The following is a 20724-nucleotide window of genomic DNA, read 5'->3' on the forward strand; positions in this document are numbered from 1 at the left end:
GACTCTCTCTTGTTTTGTTCTGTGCCCTATAGCCAGCACCTAGCATGATATAGGAGCTTAACGAATAATTCATTGAATAAATGAATGGGCTTGAGTTTGAATCTTAGCTACTTTATCACTTTTAAGCTGTGTGACACCCATTCATTTTAGAATTTAATTATTCAACAAACACTGTTGCATGTTTGCTAAGAGCCAAGCACTGTACTAGGCACTGGGGACGTAAGTTGAAGAAGATACGTCCATGCCCTCAAGGAACTCATGCATCTAGTTATGAAGGCTGTTATGTGAAGTAAGGTGGGAAGGGCAGCCAGCGTGCAGGCCCAGGGGAAGAAAATGAGAGAACTGTTAGCAGGTCTGTAAAGCAGAGGCATAGGAGGCTTTCCTGGGCCTCATGTGCCACATAAGGGAATGTGAATTTGACTTGACTGATTAGACTATGGGGCAAGATGAAAAAGGAGTCAAAGGTGAGCAGGCAGGAGAATACAAAGGCCTTAGGTTAACCACAGCAGCAGCCACAGTGGCCATAGACAGGGACTGAAAGCTATGAGAGAGTAAAGCAGAACCTACCACATTTCATGATGGTTTTGCACGAGGGGGATGAGAGGAAAGGAGCATCTTAGATTCCCATATCTCTGCCTTGGGTGACAAGGCCAGTGAGTCAAATAGTATGGGAAAAGAAGCAAGTTTGGAAGGCTTTGGGCAAGTTATCTGACCTCTCTGAGCCTCAATTTCCCCACCTGTAAAATGCGAATAATAACATCCACCTCTCAGGGTTGCCATGAGAATTAAATAACAGGGAAGTTGTGGGGCATAGAATAGATGCTCAGTAAACACTTTTGGGTGATACTAATAATAGTCCTTGCTCATGTGCCAAGCACTTGATCTTCACAACAACCCTATAAGTTACATCTTACTATTATTCCTGTTTTACCAACACAGGAACTGAAACACTGTGAGGTGAACAAACTTGACCAAAGTCACCCAGTTGGTAAGTGGCAGAATGTACTTTCCTAGCCACTGCACTCCACTCGCTCCTGAGGCTTATAACTGGACTTGAGGAAGGAAGAGAGGCCGTGGCAGGAGAGATGGACGGCAGACCTGATCAAGGATTCACTCCAAGGGCAGTTTTTATTTAGAAATGTGCCTCTACAGCTTGGTGGCAGTCTGAGGGCACATGCCGCTGGCTTGCTTGCTTGTTTGGTCTCTTTTCCAGCCCAGGGCATAGGGTCCTTGGGGTTAAGGCACAGGATCAAGTTCTCAAGGATCAACATCCCAGACAGCCTCAGTGGTCAGGGGTCCGGGGCTGGTGCCCAAAATAAACAAGTCTCCGTTCTAGACTGTTTCGTGGTTAGAAGGCCTGGGCTCCTGGCACCAGGTCCTCAGCTCCCTCTTCTGCAGGGGTTGGCATCACCCACAGGCCAGCTGTGGCCAGGTTCTGGTGGGTATGAGGTTGGGGGGTGGGGAAGGGGATAGCAGAGGCTAATTTTCTGGCGATGGGTCCAGTTTATCTTCCTGGGGGGTGGAAGCCGAGATGGGAGCCTCATCCCCACCGTTGAGGGACTTCAGCTGCTCGCTGCTGCTGGGTGAGGGGGTCCTGTTGCCCTGGGATCCCCAGCGGGTCAGGCGCTTTAAGGAGGAGTCACGGCGGGCAAGTGGAAGGGGCTGGAAGCCTGTGAAGGAGCTGCTGGTGGTGGGACGCTTGTCTGGCAGAGAAAAGGCAGCCGTGAGTAAGGAGAAAGGTGCGTGCAAAGGGGACAGGTTGAAGGGCCTTGCCTCAGTCCCTGGGGTAAAGGAGAACCTCCTGACCTTTGATCCCCTGCAGACTCTGTAGATCTGGAGGTATCCCTTTCTCCTTCCTTTCCCTCTCCCCACTCCAGAGAAAGCTCCAGGGTCTACCCCTTCTCACCTCCGGGCTCAATTGGATGCATGAGTCGGTTCATCTGAACATTCCAGTGTTTCACATTGGTGCTGGCCTGGCGCAGCTTCTTCTGGGCAGCCTGTGGGGGACAGGGCCAATGGGGAGTGGGTCAGAGACCCATTAAACAGACCATGCTAAACAGGGTGCCTTGACCTTTTCAGGTTTGCAGGCCCCTTAGAATCTGACAAAGGCCCCTATTATTGATCACCTCCCCAGAAAAACTCACGCAGGTTCATAAAGAGTGAGATATGTGAACAGAGTTAGCTTCCAGTTTCAGGGGTCTCGTGGGTCCCCAAAGGGTCAAAAATAATCATAATTATGGTTTCCATTCATTAAGCAGCTAAGATGTGCAAAGCATATTTATTATTTTAGTTAACCTCCAGAGCAGAGGCGAACAACAAGGAAGGGCAAAAGAGGTTAAGTGACTTGCCCAGGGACTGACGTTGACCACCGCACCACACCACCTCTGCAGGACCTAATGCAAAAGCTCTGCTCCACTGCTCACCCAGCCATTAGCAGTGGTTGTAGGGTGAGGGAACCACGGAGGAACTTTCCCTTTCCATGGTACATATTTCTGTGTTCAATTTTTTTACTATGACCATGTCGACCAACAAAGCGAATGACATTAATAAGAACATCAAAAATTGTAAAAGAACAACGACGACGACGACGACATCAACCCCTCTTCCATGGAGATTAGAGCCAAAGTATAGAGACAGCAAGGGAGGGGCTTGGAAGAGTATGAGAACATTTTGCGCAGATCAATAACCATGAAGCAAATAGCAGCTAATGTTCCCTCCACACTTGCTACATGCTAAATACCACATATCATCTCCTTTGGTCTTCATAACAATGCTGTTACCGGTCCCCTTCCCCAGGTGAAGGACTTGAAACTCAGAAAGGTCAGGCAACCGGCCTGAGGCCACACAGCCAGGAAGGGTTTCAGGGTTTTCCGGGTTTCAGGGAAGGCTCCGGATCCTGCGGGTTCAGGCGCTCACCCCGCCGGCCTCCACCCTCTGCGACTGCGGGCCTCACCTCCACGTCCTCGTCGGCCCTCTGCCGGTTCTGCCGCACCTCCTCCAGCTGCTGCTGGGCTCGCTGCAGGGAGCGGCTCTGCAGCGCCATCTCCTGCTGCAGCTCTTGCTTCTCCTGCTGCGCCCGCTCGATGTAGCGCTCCTGCTCCTCTTTCAGCTGCAGCAGCTGCTTCAGCTTCTCCTCCTCCTCCTCCAGCAGTCTGCCGGGCGCACACTGTGTCGTCTCCACGGCCGAGGCACCTCGCGGGTGCCCCGCCAGCGGGACGCTGGGGAGTTAGGGAGGGGAACCAGGAGGGGTCCCGCTCAGTCCTACCTGGTCTGGGCTAGGCGCACAGCCTCCTCATCCCGCCGCGCTTTCACCTCCAGTTGCAGGGCCTCCTGAAGCCTCTGCTGCATCTCCTCCAGCTCTTGGATGCGCTGCCGCTGCCGGGCAGCCTCCTCCTTCTTCAGTTCCATCTCAGCTTGCATGGAGGCCCGGGCCTGCGCGGGGACACAGAGCCGCGTCCATGGGGGCACGGCGTGGGGCAGGGAAGGCCGCAGGTAGGCTGCCCTTTCCCCAGGGCTCCGCTAGGCTGGCCCAACTAGCTGTCTCCCGGTGAGGGTCTGGGGGGGGGGCTCCTTCATGTTGGGGTTTCCTGATCTGAACCCTTTCCGGGAGCCTGACTAGGTCAGATAATGGTCAGTGAACAGAGGCTACATGGGGGAAAGGGGCTCGTCACCCCCTGCCTAGCACCAGCCTTAATAATCAGTATTATGTCCTATTAATATTAGGCATTATAACTATAATTAAGGCTAGTACTAGGCAGGGAGTGACTATAATTATAATAATTGTTGTAACAACTAAAGGTGTTCCTTCACTTGATCCTCACCATACCTCTAAGAGCACAGTTCTGTTAGCACCAACATGTCACTGATAAGTAAATGAGGCACAGAGAGCCTAACTTGCCTGAGATCACGAGGCTCCTAAGGGGCAGAGCTGGGATTGAATCCAGGTGTCTGTAACTCCAGTTCTAGATCTCTTAAATCCTATATCTAATTCACCTACATGCCTATCCGCCTCCACATTCGTCCCTCCTTCCTCCCATCCTGCGTTCCCCGAACTGGTTCCACTGTAAACTTAGATCAAATGTAGTCCAATCTAGTCCAGCGTTGGTCCAAACTCATCCCCAACCGCCGTCTTTAGTTGCTCCGCTGTCCAAGCCCGGCCTCCAGCCCAGGCGTCCGAATTCTACACCTGTAGCACTCAGCTCCAGCCCCACCCCGTCTTCCATCTCCAGCCATCACTTGGATAGGTTCCTCCTGCCCTCCCACCCCTTATCCCGCCCCTGGCACTGGCCCTGTCCCACACGCTTGTTTCATTCAGGTGCACAGGCTCTGTTCCAAGGCCGTCATTCCAAGCCCCGCCTCCACGCACCTCCTTCCCCAGCCCGTGGGCTCCGCCCCCGGCCCAGGCCCCGCCCCCGGCCTTCAGCTCTCTAGCCGGGTCTCCCAGCATCTCTCTGCCCCCTGTCCCCTGCCGGGTGCGGTCCCCACCTGCTCCGCCTCGCGCAATTGGCCCTCGAGGGTCTGCTGCAGCTCGCGGTGCTGGCTGCGGCGTCGCTCCTCCTCCTCCAGCAACAGGCGCTCGGCTTGCCGCTGCGCCTCCTGTAGCAACTCCAGCTCCTGCAGCTTCCGTTCCTTCTCCTCCTGCAGCTGCTGCAGCCGCAGCAGCTCCTCCTCCTTGGCTGCCCGGCGCCGCTCCCGCTGCTCCCGCTGCTCGCGCCGCTTCTGCTTCAGGTCCTTGTGCAGCGACGTCTTCCCCTCCGCCTGCAGCCGGATCGCGGTCTGGATGGCTGCGGCGGGAGAGGGAGGGGGTCAGCAGAAGGCTAGCCGGGGGCAGCGGGGTCCTCGAGGTGGTCCACCTCCGGAAAGGGGCCTTAGGAGTTGCTCGAGTCAGTCTCCCGCCTCCCGCTGGACAGTGTTACCACCCCCTTTTCACTAAGGAGGCGACCCAAGCCAGCCGGCGGCGAGCACTCACCAGCTGTCCATTCCTGGCGCTGGCGTGTGTCTGAGGCGCTCATCTCGTACGTTCGGGAGGCTGTCTTCACACAGAACATGCAGCGCTTCCCCTCTCGGTCGGGCAGCACCTGGGAGAGGGCAAGTGGCCCCAGATACGCTGGCTTCACTGGGGTCAGGGCCACACCGGCCGCAGAGACGCTCCAGTTCCATCCCCTACAGGTCCTCGCTGACCATCCACCCTGGGCACCGCTCCTACTCTGCCAGGAGCCTGGATGGCTTGGCATGGGGGGTAGTTATGGGCGTACTGTGTCCCCATAACTCTTGTAGTCCCCGCTCTTTGGAGGTAGGGCGGGGCCGTTTTCATCTTGGTATCTCTCCATGGGGCCTAGCATGTAGCCCATTACTGAGTGCTTATGCAGATCATTCTTGAACACCTCCTGTGACACGGTCCTCACTATCCAAATCATTCATTTTCACATAGCCCTGCCTGTTGAGAAAGTTCTCCACTCATTCATTCCACAGATATTTTGGAGTGTCTACTGCAGGTGGCTCATTGTTCTAGGCATTTAGGATACCGAGGTGGAGGTGTGCCTAACAGACCGAAATCCCTGCCTCCCCTAAGTCATATTCTAGCGGAAAAAATAACAGCTGCCACATATTGAACTTCTTATGCTCTAGAGGCCGTAGTAGTGCTATATATGCATCATTTTTTTCACACCTCCCAAACAACCTTGCCAGGCAGGCATTATTGGCTCCACTTTACAGAAAAAGAAACTGAGGCTCTCACAGGTCGTGGAGCGTGCCCAATTCACACTGCCTGTTAGTGGTGGGGCTCAGTTTTCTGCCCAGCTCTATGCTCTGTCCTCAGTGACACCTGTTTTCTTACGTGACAAAAAATGGGCAGAGCCTAGGATGATTTTTAAAAATGTAAAACAACAAATGTTGATGAGGATGTAGACAGTGGAACCCACATACACTGCTGGTGAAAATGTAAGGTGGTATGGCTGCTATGGAAAACAATTTGGCTATTCCTTAAAAAGTTAAACAGCATTTCCATATGATCTCGCAATTCTACTCCTCAGTGTGTACCCGGAGAAGTGAAAACATATGCCTACCCAGAAACTTCTGTATGGATGTCCAAACCAGCATTATTCACAACAGCAAAAAGACGGAAACAACCCGTTGTCCATTAATGAATGAGTAGGTAAACAAAATGTCTGTCTACACAATGGAACATTATTCAGCCATAAAAAGGAGTGAAGTTCTGATCTACACCACAGCATGGATGAACCTTGGAACATTATGCTGAGTAAAAGAAGCCAGTCACAAAGGGACAAATATTATATGATTCCATTCTACTCCAGGTACCTAGAACAGGCAAATTTATGGAGACAGAAAGTAGAAAAGAGGTTAGCAGGGGGTGGGGGAGGGGATGAGTTCTTTTTTAATGGGTAGAGAGTTTGTTTGGGATGATGAAAAAGCTTTGGAAATAGTGGTAATGATGACACAACATTGTGGATGTACTTAATGCTATGAACTGTACACTTAAATGGCAAATTTCATGATAGATGTGTAGTTTTTACTACAACTAAAAAAAAGTTTAATGTTTACTTACTTCTGAGAAAGAGTGAGACAAAGAGAGAGAGAGAGAAAACATGAATCGGAGAGGGGCGGAGAGAGAGGGAGACATGGAATCCGAAGCAGGCCCCAGGCTCTGAACTGTCATCACAGAGCCCGACTGGGGGCTTGAACCCACAAACCATGAGATCATGACCTAAGCGGAAATCAAGAATCAGACATTCAACCGACTGACCCACCCAGATGCCCCTCCCCCCCCTTTTTACCACAATTTAAAGAATTGTTTTAAGCCACTAAAATAATAACGGGACAGAGCCAAGGGAGGGAAAGGAGAGGGATGTGGAGAAAGATGAGGGAGGTATAGAGTTGTCAAAGGGAATGGAATTTGGGTGAAGGAGAAAAACTTTTCAAGAGGATTCCTAGAACATTTTGCTGTGTTGTGTGAGGCATAAGCCATCTCTTCTGAAACCATCAGCAAAATTCACACCTGTGTTCTACCCCTTCACCGTCTCCCTCACCTCCACGCAGCACTGTGCGTCCAGTGGGATGGTACCCCTTTTCTCCTTGCACTCTTCACTCCCAAAATAGCAGAGGCAGCTGGGCTGCAGCTGGAACCAGCGTTCTGTCCAGTTCCTCCTCAGGTGCCCTCGCTTCCACAGGTAGCCCTGCCAGCCAGAGCAGAGTCAGAGGCCTCACCGGCACGCCCCATCCACCCCAGCTGGGGGTCCTCCTCCAGTTCCCAGCTTGGCCTGACCTGCTTCAGGACATCTTGGATGAGTTCCTGATAGACTTCATGGATGGCCATGCTGAGAGTGTCCCGCCCCACACCTCGAAGGCAGCGCCCCGAGTTGAAGAGCTCCAGGAACTGCCAGACGCTGAGCCCTCCGCTGGTCTGGGCTGCCTGGGCTTCCTGGGCCAGCAGCTCTTCCAGCTCACCCAAGCCCACCTCCAAGCTCATGCTGCTGAGCACCTTCTTCAGCAGGTATTCCACCTGGAGGAGAAGGAAAGCCTGGTGGCTGCAGCAGGCAGTGTTGCCTGCGACAATACCAGAGGGTGCCCCCTCTCGCTCCCCAGAGCCTAGACAGGAGTGAGCAGGTACAGGGAGTGACCAGGTACAGGGAGTGGGGGACCAGAGGACTAAATGTTGGTGGAAACCAGGGTAGATTTGGGAGGGGATCCTGGAGCCCCAACCTCAATTCAGGCATCCCCTTCCCCTCCCCAACCTCCAGTCCCACATCCCACTCCTTCATGCTTTAAATTAAAGGCAGGGTGAAGGCCGAGGGCTAGGGGCCAGGCAGAGGCAGCAAATCATAGAACACGTCAGAGGGGGTGCAAGGGCCCTGTCATCCAATACCCTTACTTTGCAGATGACAACACTGAGGCCCAAAGGGGGAAGTGGCTTGTGCTAAATCATACAGCAAGTTGGTGGCAGCAAGAACTCGATTCAGATCTCCTGAATCCCATCTGAGTCCTTATTCCAAGCCCAATCTCCAACCCAGAGGATCCTTCCCTTATGGGAGGTTAAGGGGATTGGGGGTGATGGTAAGCAGGGCAGGGACAGGAAACCTACAGAGGAACAGGAAGTAGTGGTTGGGGTACATCCTGCTGCAGTTTGTTCATACATGTTGATCGCAGCAGCAAGCAGCCTTCTGGCCAATGAGGGGCCACCTTGCCCTGACGGGAGTCTGACAGGGGTGCTGAACCAGGTGTAGAGAGACACATGTCCCTTTCCTGCCCCAGCAGCTTCTTGGGAAACTCTCTTGCTCTGGAGGCTCCTGGGTCTCAGCTGGGAGTGTGGCGGGGGGAGGTGTACCAGTTCAGGGATTAGATATTTCCCTCACCCTTCCCACAAACAGAAGCAAGGAGACAAATCTGAGTGCAGTTGGATGTGCCAGGACTTGTAAACACGGAGGATTCCTCCCCTCTACACCTTAAGACCTAAATTGACCCTGGCATCTTCATAGTCACCAAAAGGTCAGGAGAAGGCTGAAAAGATGGGGGAGAGAGGTGGGAAGTGGGTTGGGGGGGGCACCTGAGTTGAGGCAGTAGAGCCTCTACTCCCAGCATACCCTCTCTGGAGCCCTGATTTGGGTTGGCCCTGGCTCTCCCCAAATTACAGAAGACAGGAAGGGAAAAATCTAGAGCCAGAGCCAGATTTGGTTGCCCCACCCCCCTGGGGTAATTGGACAGCTATCCCAGGAAAGTCTCCCTTCCTCTCATATAGTACCCTTCTCAGACTGCTACGGTGCCTTAAATCCTGCCATTTGATCTTAAATGGTTTTCATTTTTAAAAGCCCAGTAAGGTATCAGGCATTTACAGCTCTGTGTAAATAGAATCTACAGGTCATTTTCCTACTTTGAGGGTCAACAGAGGCTTGAAGTAAGTGTAGTTTTGGTTCTCCCTGGGGGACGGCACAATTATTCTGGTCCGGGCAATTCTAGCATCTGGGGACAGCTGGGGGCAGAGAGGCACCAGCATGGGAAGACCAAGAAGAAGGGGGTTATGGGAAAGTTGCAGAGATGATTCATGGTTTTGCTGAGGCCTGGCCCCAGTGATTCTGGGGCTGCCATTACCCTCACCTCATCAGGAACCATGATCAGAGGGTACTTGTCCTCAGACAGGAAGTTGAAGAGGCACCAGAGGCGGAAGGCATCCTCATTGGAGAGCATGCTGTTCCCGTTGCTGTCCACCCGATAGTTCTTCTTGGCCGTCAGGGTCCAACACAGCTCATCAAAGTGCTCCTTAACGAAAGCCCCCTCCTCCACCTGCCACCAGGCCTGCATGTCAGCCCAAAGGCCGCCCCATCCTTGCTCTACCACCAAACAAGCCTGCAGCTGCTTTCTTGGGGTCACCTACTCCCCTGCTCCCTACCCTGCCAAGTTGGGGCTCTAACTTGAGGAATCCCTGAGCTGCTTACCAGGTAACTAGCTGATTCCACACCTCCCACACCAATCCACACCCACCCAAGTCCCCTCCCAACAGAGAAACACTAGCCCCTCAGCCCAGGGGAAAAAGAAGCGGAGGCCAAGGGAGGATGGACAATCAAGAAGAGAAGAGAGTGACAGCTGGGAGGAGCAGGGGGCACAGCACTGGGGAGGCTGGAGAGCCTTCTGTAAAGGTTACAGCTGGAAATGGGGGGTGAGCCTAGGTAGGAATGGGGTGGAAGTGTGGAGGCTGAGGTGAGGGAGATTGAGGGTGAGTTAAGGGAAGCAGGGAGGGGGACAGGGGGCTGCAGTGTGAAAGAAGGAGCTGGGAGGGTAGGGATGGACAGTGGGGACAGAAGTGGGGGGTTTATAGGTGGGAGGAGTTGGGGTGGCAGTGTACTGGGGTGCTGGCCAGACTGGGGAGTGGGGAGAGGTTAGAGGTGCCCCCTCAAGCTAGGCCCCACCTTGTCCAGGATGTACTTGTTGAGGTAAGGCATGTATCCTTGGCTGGACACGGGGCCATCGTCATCGTCCCGGAAGTGCTCCTCCAGAGCCACAGGGTCGTGGGGGATGTGCAGGACCGTGTACAGGTTGTGGGACAGCACCTGAGACAGAGTGGCAGTTTGCCTTCCTGTGCCCCAACCAAAACTGGGCCAGAGGACTGTTCCCACCTCCTGGCTTGTCCCCATTCCCATCCTGGCTAAGTCCTCTGCACACATGATGCAATTCAATCATAACTAAAACTTACGTATTTATATAGACAACGGAATACAATTCAGTCATAAAAAAGAAGGAAATCTTGCCATTTGCAACAACGTGGGTGGAACTTGAGGGCACTATGCTAAGTGAAATTAGAGAAAAATATATACCATATGATCTCACTTACATGTGGAATCTAAAAAACAAATAAACACCCCCTCCCCCGTAAGCTCACAGATACAGAAATCAGACGTGGTTACCAGGGGCAGGGGGTAGGGAGGTAGGTGGAATGCATGAAGGGGGGTCAAAAGGTACAACTTCCAATTATAAAATAAGTTATGAGGATGTAAAGTATAACATGGAGACTATAGTTAATAATACTGCATACATATTTGAAAGTTGCTAAGAGTGGATCTTAAAAATTCTCATTACAAGAAAAAAGTTGTAAAAAAAAAGAAAAGAAAAAAGTTGGGTAAGTATGTATGGTGACAGACGTTAACTAGACATTGTGGTGATCATTTCACAATATATACAAATATCACATCATTATGCTGTATACCTGAAACTAAGGTGTTATATGACAATTATACTTCAATAAAAAACAAACAAACAAACAAAAGAAACCTAAAACGTATACGCTTACTATGCACTAAGCACACTGAGTGAAGTACTTTACACATAATTCATTTAATCCCCATAACAACTGTTAATATCCCCATTTTACAGATGAGGTGAAAGAGCTGGGCTTCAAACCCACGCAGCCATGTTCTTAGCCACTTCGTTAGGTAGGGATGTCCTCTTTCTACAGACAAGGACACTGAAGCTCAAGGGATTCAATAACTTGCCCAAGGATTCACAGTAAGCAAGAGTCTGGGATTCAAATCCAGCTCTGAAGATCCCAAAGCCCAGGTGCTTCCCAGGATGCTGGGCTATCTATCAGCAGGGAGGTGGCTGTCACACCAGGGCAGAAGCCTCAAATGTCTCATCATTTCCATCAAAGACTCAGTGTTCGGGTTGCAGTGTGCCTAGCTCCGGGAAAGGCAAGTGCAGTTCAGTCACTGCCCTTCAAAGATGGAAGGGAGCTGGAAAGGACTCAAAGAAGGGTCACGAAAAATGGTCTGTGACATGTGGAGGAAAAGGCCTAGAAGGGATGGTGGCCATGGTGGTGTGGAGGGGAAACACGGGTTGGTTAACAAACCCATGATATAAGAACAAAGAAGTTGAAGTTTGAACAAAAGCAGGAAAAAATAAAACTGCCTCAGGTAGTTCTCTTATAGCACTTATCACAGTGGTAATGATGAAAATGGTCATTATTGCACACCTACTATGTGGCAGCCACTGTATGAGGTGCTTTCTATACCCCATGTCTAAAATCCACAACTGCGATACACAGATATAATTATCCCCATTTTTTAGATGAAGGTGCTCAGCCTTGGAGAAGTTGAGAGTAAGTGGCCAAGCTGAGGCTGGAGCCAGGTGTGCCTCCCTATTAAAATACTGACCCTGAGACTCTTTCTCCAGGTAGATGGTGAACTCTGGAGGCAATGTTTCTGTTCATTTCTACCACCCAGCCCCTATGTCCTCTTTTGCACACTGAAGGCAGTCAACAAATGCTGTGTTGAAGGGCTGCTTCCACCCACCAACAGTTAAGCTTAGGATCAGGTCCTGAGGCAGGAGCTGGCAACACCCCAGGGATGGTACCATGCCAAGTCTTCACTTCTTTATTCTCTTATGAGAGAAGATGGGACAAAGGATTGACACTTGCCCCCAGTATTCTGCTGGGCCTCAGGCTCGACTTAACAAAGAGGGAAGTTGGAAGACCCAGCAAGAGGGTGTTTCTGTTTTCGCTCATACCTCTCTGGGAAGCCATCTCTGACCCCCACCCCAACCCTGGTTCCCGTGCTCTTCAAATCATCTCATGTGCCATATTTGGTTTTGCTTCTCTTGTTCTAGAGGACATCTTAAGTTTCTTCCTGATGAACTCTGCCTTCTTCTCCCTTATTTGGTAATGGAGCCCTGATTTTTCTTTGAGAAGCACCTCTCCCCCATTCTCAATATCTGTGGTAATTGACCGCGTGCACCCTGACCCGACCTGGGGCAGGGGGTGGGCACATCAGAGTCACGGTGATTGGCTGAAGGAAAGGCACGTGACCAAACCTGGGCCAATAAAAATCAGCCCTACGATTTAGGCTTCCTCTAGTGGAAAGAGGTATACTTTGTTAAGCTGTTAGAAGGTAGACACATTCACCCTCTACCCCTCAGTTTCATGGTCAGTAAAACAATGGGATAGTAACTGTCACCTGGAGAGGCTGTGAGGCTGGAAAGGATTATGGAGAGTGCCAGAGTTAGGTCTGCACAGAGCTAATGTTAGTTCTCTTTCTGCGTAGAAAGTGGAATTAAAAAAATTTTTTTCAACGTTTATTTATTTTTGAGAGACAGAGACAGAGCACGAGCAGGGGAGGGGCAGAGAGAGAGGGAGACACAGAATCCGAAACAGGCTCCATGCTGTCAGCATAGCACCTGGCGCCAGGCTCGAACAAGGCAGTCATGAGAACTGGACCTGAGCCGAAGTTGGACGCTTAACCAACTGAGCCACCCAGGTGCCCCCAAAGTGCAATTTTTTAACCTCACATATGGACATAGATCTTGAGTGATATCAGGTACTGAAGAGACTATGAAGAAATGGGGATTTGAATGCTCTACTGCTGAGGTGTGAATTAATCTCTCTGGAGGGCAAGAACCTATCAAACTTAAAATTGGGCATGACCCCCAAATTTCTGATCATCTAACCTATAGATGCTCAAGGGAACAGAGCTACATGTACAAGAATGTTCACTGAAGAATTGTTTATAATATGAGGAATTGGAGACAGCTAGGCTTCTTCAGTAGGGGGACAGGTACACCGTGTCATGGACCTATGTGTGGTTGGAAAGATTTTACCTCTCACACGTGTGCTTATGGGCAAGTGGTTTAACATCTCTAAGACCTTATCTCCTCTGTGAGAATAATAAGGGGGCCTACTCCAAAAGGTTTCTTAGGGGCGCCTGGGTGCCCTCAGTCAGTTAAGCATCCGACTCAAGTCATGCTCAGGTCATGATCTCACAGTTCATGAGATGGAGCCCCCACTCCCTGCTGAGTGTGGAGCCTGCTTGGGACTCTCTCTCTCCCCTGCTCTCTGCCCCTCCCCCACTTGTGCTCTGTCTCTCTCTCTCAAAAAATAAATAAATAAATAAACATTAAAAAAATTCCCAGAGGTGCCTGGGTAGCTAAGTTGGTTAAATGTCTGACTCTTGGTTTTGACTCAGGTCATGATCTCACAGTTTGGTGGGTTCCAGCCCCGCATTGGGCTCTGCGATGGCAGCGTGGAGCCTGCTTTGGATTCTCTGTCTCCCTCTCTCTCTACCCCTCCTGCACTTGCACTATCTCTCTCAAAATAAATTAACATAAATAAATAAACAAATAAGTAAATAAATAAATAAATAAAGTAAATAAATAAATTTCCAAAGGGTGTTTTTTTTTAGAATGAAGAGGTCAGCATAGCACCTGGTACGGAGCTCATTGTTTAATAAAAGTTGTGTGCTATTTTTATTATTATGCTTTTATGAACACACATGGAAAGATATGCATAATATACTGGTTGGTGAAAAAAAACAAGCTGTAGAGTGGAATGTTTGTAAAATAAATGTGTGCAAAGATTAGGTTGAACCATAGCAAATTGCAGTTTTAATAGGTTGAAACAATAAAATGTCAGCAATTTCATATTGCCCAACCTAATGTGTTTATTTGTATATAGGAAAAATCTAGAAGACTCAGCAGACTGTTAACAGCTATCACCCCACCATCCTTCCCCAGGGAGGGGAGGAACGTTCATCATATTTAACATTACGTTTGTCTTTGAATTTTTTTTAAACCAGTAACATGTTTTACTTGAATAAATTTCATCTTCTCTAAAATTATATTCTTCTACACTCTGAATTCTTTTTTTTAACCAAGAGGATTTGTTTTTATGACAAACATTTAAAGCCACAGAGATAAAAAAACAAAGAGTGCCATTAACCACTAATGCACCCTGTTATTAAGTTGGTCTATAATGACATTTATTTGCTATTCCCTTTTTGTGTGAGCATTTCTGGGTGTTCTACATTCCTTGAGGGCAGCAAGGACTCTAAGCTCAGGCCTGATTCCAGAGTTCAGTACCATGTCCCCCACAAGATAAATGTTTTTGTCTGACTCAAGTCTAACTTACATGCTCCAATGGTTTCCCATTTTTCTCAGAGTAAAATTCCAAGTCCTTCCAGAGGCCTCAGGCCCCATATGACCTGGCCTCCTGCACCTTCTCTGACTTCATTCCTCTTGCTCACTACTCTGCCAGGCACACATTTGCCTCAGGGCCTTTGTACTTGCCATCCCTTCAGCCTGGAACATCCTTCTTCCAGGTGCAGGCATGGCACATACTCTCTTCTCCTTCCGGTCTTTAACTTAGACGTCACCTTCTCAAGACCACCTTATTTAAATCTATAACCCCATCCCCTCTACCCCAACCCCCCACTCTCCATCCCCATTTCTGCTTTATTTACTCTCATGTCATGTATCATCTTCCATCACGTGATACATTTTTACTTATTTTATCATCTGTATTTTTTGACTAGGATGGTAGCACCACCATGGGGGGATTTTTGTCTGTTTTATTCACTGCTGTATCATGGGTCTGGCACATAAGAAACTCAGTAAATATCTGTTGAATGAAATTAAATGCTTCATGGGAAGAAGTGTGAGAAATACAAAGTCAGGCAGACATGTACTGAATCTCTCTGAGCAAATTAACCTCACTGGGACTTAGTTTTTGTACCTCTAAAAACAGCATTCAAAGAGATGCTGTGCAAACCCCCTTCCCACCCCCGGATAGAACCTGCCACACGGCAGTACAGTTATTTGAGCTGTTCCTCACTTCGGTTCATTCGTCCACACTGTCCTCTAAGACATACCTTCCTCACCTGTACCTTTTGCCAGTGGAATCTGAGGGGCCCGGGACAGAGGCTCCAATCCCTGTGAGCCGTCAGGTGTTAGGACCAGAAGCAATTAAGGCTCCAGACACTCAGGGCTCAGGGCTTCTCCCCCAGAGAGCTCGGTAGACCTCAGACTGCCAGGCTTCCTGTGCCTGGGTGCTGGTTGGGGCTAGAGGTGGTGAGAGGGTGTGACCAGGGGAGGGTCAGGCTGGAAAGGAAATGGCAGGGGCGGAGGCCAGAATGCGCAGGAGCTCACTGGGCTGATTTCAATCAATCCTCAGCCCTGGAGGCAAGGACTCTCATTATCCTCCTTTTACAGATGAGGAAATCAAGGCTCAGAGAGGTTAAGCATCTTGCTGGAAGTCTGCCTCTAAAGCCCTACTCTTGATCTCTCTGCTACATTAGCTCTGGCTGAGCATCAGAATCACCTGGGGAGCTGGTGAAACTGAAATACGGTGGGGCCCGCCCAGACTTACTGACTCAGAGTTTCCAGGGGTGGGGTCCAGGTGCCTGTAGTTTTCACAAGCTGCCATTCAGGCTCCCTCACAGAGGACTCTCACAGTCTCACCCCCAACCCAGGCAACCTCTGACCTCTGAGTTGACAGCAACTGACCTTTGAGAGGTTTCATTTACTCACTGTTTCCTGTGGAGGCATGTGGGGAAATGGTTCTCCTCTAGGGGCTTGTGAGTTCCCTAAAAAATCAAGTGTGGGGATGGGGCAGGTGCCAGGGCCCATGGTCTTGCGGTTCCCAGACTTCGCTCGGGAACTCAGATATGAGGGGTTTGGGAACCCATAAGGAGCACCAACTAATGGCTGCAAAGACAGTAAATAATCTCTCTTTCCTATACGGCCTATCGTTTTTTAAGTGTATCTCGGTGTCAGGAGATACTTTAAAATTATATAGATCCTTTAAAGAGTTACAACCAGCAGATAATAAAGTATAACTACTATCAGGAGGGAGTAGCCCTGGGGATTTCAAAAAGGTGAGAATCTCTGAATGAGTTGTGCGCCTGCTGAGAGCAAGAAAGGGCTAGAAGGGGCTGAGGGCAGGCACCAAAGAAAGAGGCTCAGAAAAGGGAAAAGAGAGGCTGCATCAAGGATCAATTTCACCTACTTGATGTACTTTGTCAAAATTTATTTTAGTAGAAAAAAACCCCTTTTTATCTTAGTAATCTAGCTGGATAGCTTGGAGATCCCCAGTTCAACCCACTGGCTTTACAGATGAGAAACTAGAAATTCAGAGATGGGCAGTCACTTGCCCAAGGTCACCTAGCTGGGAAGGAGTTTAGAAGTCCAGGCCTATGTGGCTCTGAGTCAAGTGTTCTGCACACCACGAAATCATCCTCCCTCTGCCCACCATCCTAGGCTGGGGAGACCAGCAGTAGGTAGGGGTCAGAACAAAAAAGCTGAAGATCGCAGCCAGCAGATTCCTGGACTGGAGTTGTTCTTAACCTCCCCTCCACAGAGGAGAAGGCTGCTGTCCGTCTCCTGAGGCAGAGCCTGAAGCTCAGGAGCCTGAAAGACCTAAAAAAGTCAAGTGGGGGGGTGCCTGGATGGCTCAGTCAGTTAAGCGTCTGATTTCAGCTCAGGTCATGATCTCACGGTTCGTGAGTTTGAGCCCCACGTAAGGCTCTGTGCTGACAGCTCAGAGCCTGGAGCCTGCTTCGGATTCTCTGTCTCCCTCTCTCTCTGCCCCTCCCCTGCTCATGCTCTGTCTCTCTCTGTCTCAAAAATAAATAAAACATTAAAAAAATAATAATAATAAAAAGCCCAGTGGGTAAGGCCCCAGCTCTTGCCTGTCAAGGGGAAAGGATAGGCCTGTTACCTCCTGAGATATCATCGAGCCAGAGACTTTCTGCTCCATCCACATCCCCAGTCTCAGGCCCCTCACCCCCAATTCTCAGCTAATCCCCCACTAGGCTCAGAACCAAGGCTGCTCCCCTAGGGAAGAGGAGTCCTCAACTCCTGGTAAATTTTGTGCTCAATCTAAATCCATCCTGGGCAGCAGTGCCATTCATATTGGCTAACTGTACTTTCCTCAACTGGACAAAGGCCATTGTACTTTCTACAAGAATTCAGAGAGAGGAAGACTCATCTGCTCTGTCCTCCAAGTCTTCTCTTCTCCGGAGAAAACAATGCTGACTCCTTGGGTAATTCTCAGAGGGCTTGCTGACAGCCAGTGGCAGCCCTTCTTCCAACACATCAGGGAAGTGGTGACTGTCACAGACAGGCACAGCTTGCTGGGCTGGTTCAGTTCTCTGGCCTGGTCCCAACTGAGGACCCCAAGGCCAGGGACAGTGTTGGTGAGGACAGATTAATCCCAAGATCTTTTCCCTTCTCTCCCAAGTCTTTTCAGGGGTGGGGTTGGCCCCACTGGTATACCTCTCATCTGCTTCTTCCTCTGGCTTCTGACCACTTCTCTATTGCTCCTTTGCCTTTCCGGCATCCCCACCCCCAACACTATCACTACTTCCTCCTCTTCCAGTATCCACCACTATGGTCTTGGGAAAGAACTGCCTTCCCTATCTTTCTCATGTGTGACATGGGCCTTACCACTTCTGCCCCACCCACCACCTGGCCCAAGACTCCTACCACTAGCACAGATTCTCAGAGTGGACGCATTTTCTGTTGAGTGGGGGAGAAATCTACCTTTGATCCTATGTGGCCAAAGCTGCTGGCAGTGGGCTCAATTTGAACTGTGAAGGGATACAGACAGTGGACAGTTCAAGTATGTAAGCTCCTAATATAACCTTCCCTGCAAATACCCAACCAGTGGGGGTGAGGTGTGGGCATCGATCCAGTTGGGAGGCCAAGAAAAGAAGGTTAAGGTAGAAAGCCTTACTGGCTGATAGCCAGGAAAAGGGGACCTGCCTGAGGGCTGTACCTTCCATAGATAGCCTGGAGAGGTTATAGGAGCTATAGGTAATAGAGAGGCAGAAAATGGTATCTTGGAGACAACAAACTATGGAGGTTGGGATTATTTCTATAAAATATTAATGAGAGTGGGAGGTGGATGCAGGGCACGGGTTTTTGCAGGGATGGATTTTGGATGATCTACTTTTCTTCTGTCTGTACTGAAGCCCCTGCTAGATGACATGATCTGCAATAAAATGATTTAAATAGAATGTAAGGAAGAACCTGCTTGTTGAGGAATCCTCCCAGATGATCAAAGGTGGTAACGGACTATCTTTCCTGGGGGTGCCAAGAATCATTTTTTGGATGCTTGTAAGTCTGGCTAAGGGGTAGATTATGGGATAGGACCAGTTTGGCACATCCAAGTTTATTGCATTGAAATTCAGCAAAGTAGGAGGTTGGATTGGGGGTGGGGCATAGTGCCTATCCTGCCCTACTCATCTCTCCCAGGTTTCCAGGCACCTCCTACCTTAATCATTAAGAATGGAGGTTTCCTTGAGGCTACATTCCACCTTTGGGGGTGCCCAGATCGGACACCAGAAATTTAGGGCCTAGCTTCACGCCAGGCACATAGTTGCTCAGTAAACATGTGAATTGAATGAATGGTCCCTTAAGAGAGGTCACAGAGAGCCGAGGCTTACCCTGTTCCTATCTCCCAGTGTTCCCTGGTTTCAGTGGCCTAGGGCCTTGCTTCTTCCCCACTAACTAGGGTGGAGAAGGCCACACTAAGCTAGGACTAGAGGAAGGAAGGAAACTTTTTGATCGCCTAGGAATTGTCTAGGACCAAGTACTGAACCGTACATAGGACAATCACTGATGGAGCTCTTCCTGGGCTCAGATTCCACCCCCTCCCTACCTGAGGTCCCAAGGCCAAAGGGAACAGTTTCCCAACCTGGTGTGTGGGAGGAGGGGAGGATGAGCTGGGCAGCAGCAGAACAGGGTCTTGGTCCTTGCCCCTTCCCAGTGCTGTTGCACCTGGGAGACAAGAGTTCAGAGGAGCTGTTCTCTGCCAAACATGACCAAGTCAGCCTGGTTTGGAACTGGGAGAGGCTCTTTAAGCCACTCTCTCAGCTCCGGGAGGAAGTGACTGACAAGTACTAGCTAACTGTTTCTCTTCAAAACCAGGAGGAAGCAGCAGGGAGGAGTAGGGTGCGTGCCCAAGCTTCACTCTGGGGAGACGTGTGCTCAACACATGGAGTATGGGATGTCGCCTGGCCTGTTGGCCTTCAAAACCTAATGATGCCACCTCCACCCTCCCAAGAGTTGGGGGTGGGGGGGCAGGGCTCTGGGCAAAAGCTCTGCACGTACTTCCCTGGGGCCTCAGAACGTGGGCAGCAGGATCTACCAGGCTATGTTGTCCTGCTTACCCAGTACTGTCTCCCCTCCCCAGGCCTGGGCCTCTGGATGGCTGAGTGCCCGGGGAGCAGCACAGCGTTCATGCCTGGCTCCTGGGCTGCAGGGGCTGATGAGGCATGTCTGCCGGCCTCCCCTGGGCCCCGGGTGCCCCTCACCTTGAGCTGGGACTTGGAGACCTTGCCGCTCTTCTCCACGTCCAGTGCGGTGAAAGCGTACCAGATGGACTTAAGCAGCTCCTTGCGCAGGGCCATTGCTGAGGTGCCCGCCCGGCCCGGGGGCGGCTCTGACACCGAGATCCGGTTTCAGGAAATGCAAACGGCTGCAGAGACCGCAGAGGGGCCATGGCGCGGAGCAAGAGCTCCACCTGCCTGCTTGCATGGGGCTCCCCATGCTGGCAGGAACCAGCCTGTTGCTCTTGCAGCGCTCAGTGGCCCCACTCTCTGCGTGGGACCTTGGCACCAGACCCTGGAAGGCCAGAGCCCTGGTTCTGTTCAGTGCAGCTCCCTAGGCGTGAGGCCCTTTAGAAGCCTCCTCAGCCCCACAACCTTCTGGGGCTTCCTGCGCTCCCAGAGGCAGCTTGCTGAGGGGAAAAAGCAAGTCCACCCTCCTGACTATAGAAGGGTGGCATTAGGGGATATCCTGTCTCAATTCCACACTTACCAGACAGGAGGCCTTGGATGAATTACTTAATCTCCTTGAGCAGTTTCCTCATAGTAAAGCAGTAAAAATACCCACCTCACAGAGTTGTAAAGTCTGGGGATGGATGTGAGGCAGAGCAGGCCCTGGATAAAGCACATCTTTTAGGGCCATCTAACATTGTGGTGGTGGGGCTCCTCACAGGCGGAAGAAAACAAAGGCAACAACACAAAGTTGGCGGAGGAATTGGGCCAGGGCATCTCTCCAGGTCAGGCGGACTTGGCACGTGACTTGTTGCCTCCCCATCCTCTACGCTTAGGCTCTCAAAGGCCTCAGCTCAGAGCACTGCCCACTCTGGGGCCCACTGGCCTTGAAGACCGCAGCATTTCTGAAGCACATGGGGGTGAGCCTTGCGGGGGGGGGGGGGGGGGGCGGCTTCAAGGCTACTGGCGGCAGGAGGCTTGGGATTCAGGGCCCTCCACATCAATGCCTCCCTTTCTTTAGATCCAATGCCTGTGAGGGCTGGGACCTGCTCCCTCCAAGAACAGCAATCATGGATGTTGAAGAAGTCTGCTCAGATAACTGAGACACCCCTGTTCCTGGGGGCGTGCCTCTGCTTCCAAAAAGCCGGTAACAAGAGTAAAAGGAAACTTGCTAGAT

At 50.7% G+C, this 20724-nt stretch overlaps 1 protein-coding gene across 3 annotated transcripts; it reads right to left on the reverse strand.

Moving 5' to 3' along the window:
* Positions 1 to 1102: 1102 nt before the first annotated feature.
* Positions 1103 to 20465, reverse strand: DEF6 (DEF6 guanine nucleotide exchange factor). 3 transcript variants are annotated; one of them, XM_027057920.2, is made up of 11 exons: positions 20164 to 20465; positions 9918 to 10058; positions 9109 to 9294; positions 7283 to 7519; positions 7047 to 7193; positions 4970 to 5078; positions 4486 to 4784; positions 3266 to 3432; positions 2954 to 3152; positions 1907 to 1997; positions 1103 to 1703 (listed from the first exon to the last, which is right to left on the reverse strand). In XM_027057920.2, the coding sequence occupies exons 1-11, from the start codon at positions 20236 to 20238 to the stop codon at positions 1480 to 1482; spliced, it is 1875 nt and encodes a 624-aa protein (XP_026913721.1). In that variant the 5' UTR covers positions 20239 to 20465; the 3' UTR covers positions 1103 to 1479. The 3 variants fall into 3 exon arrangements, with proteins under 3 accessions (XP_026913721.1, XP_026913719.1, XP_053078891.1); XM_027057918.2 differs by lacking the exon at positions 20164 to 20465 and adding an exon at positions 19584 to 20124; XM_053222916.1 differs by lacking the exon at positions 20164 to 20465 and adding an exon at positions 15138 to 16624.
* Positions 20466 to 20724: the final 259 nt, after the last annotated feature.

The sequence above is a fragment of the Acinonyx jubatus genome, chromosome B2, assembly GCF_027475565.1.
Source record: "Acinonyx jubatus isolate Ajub_Pintada_27869175 chromosome B2, VMU_Ajub_asm_v1.0, whole genome shotgun sequence".
NCBI lineage: Eukaryota > Metazoa > Chordata > Mammalia > Carnivora > Felidae > Acinonyx > Acinonyx jubatus.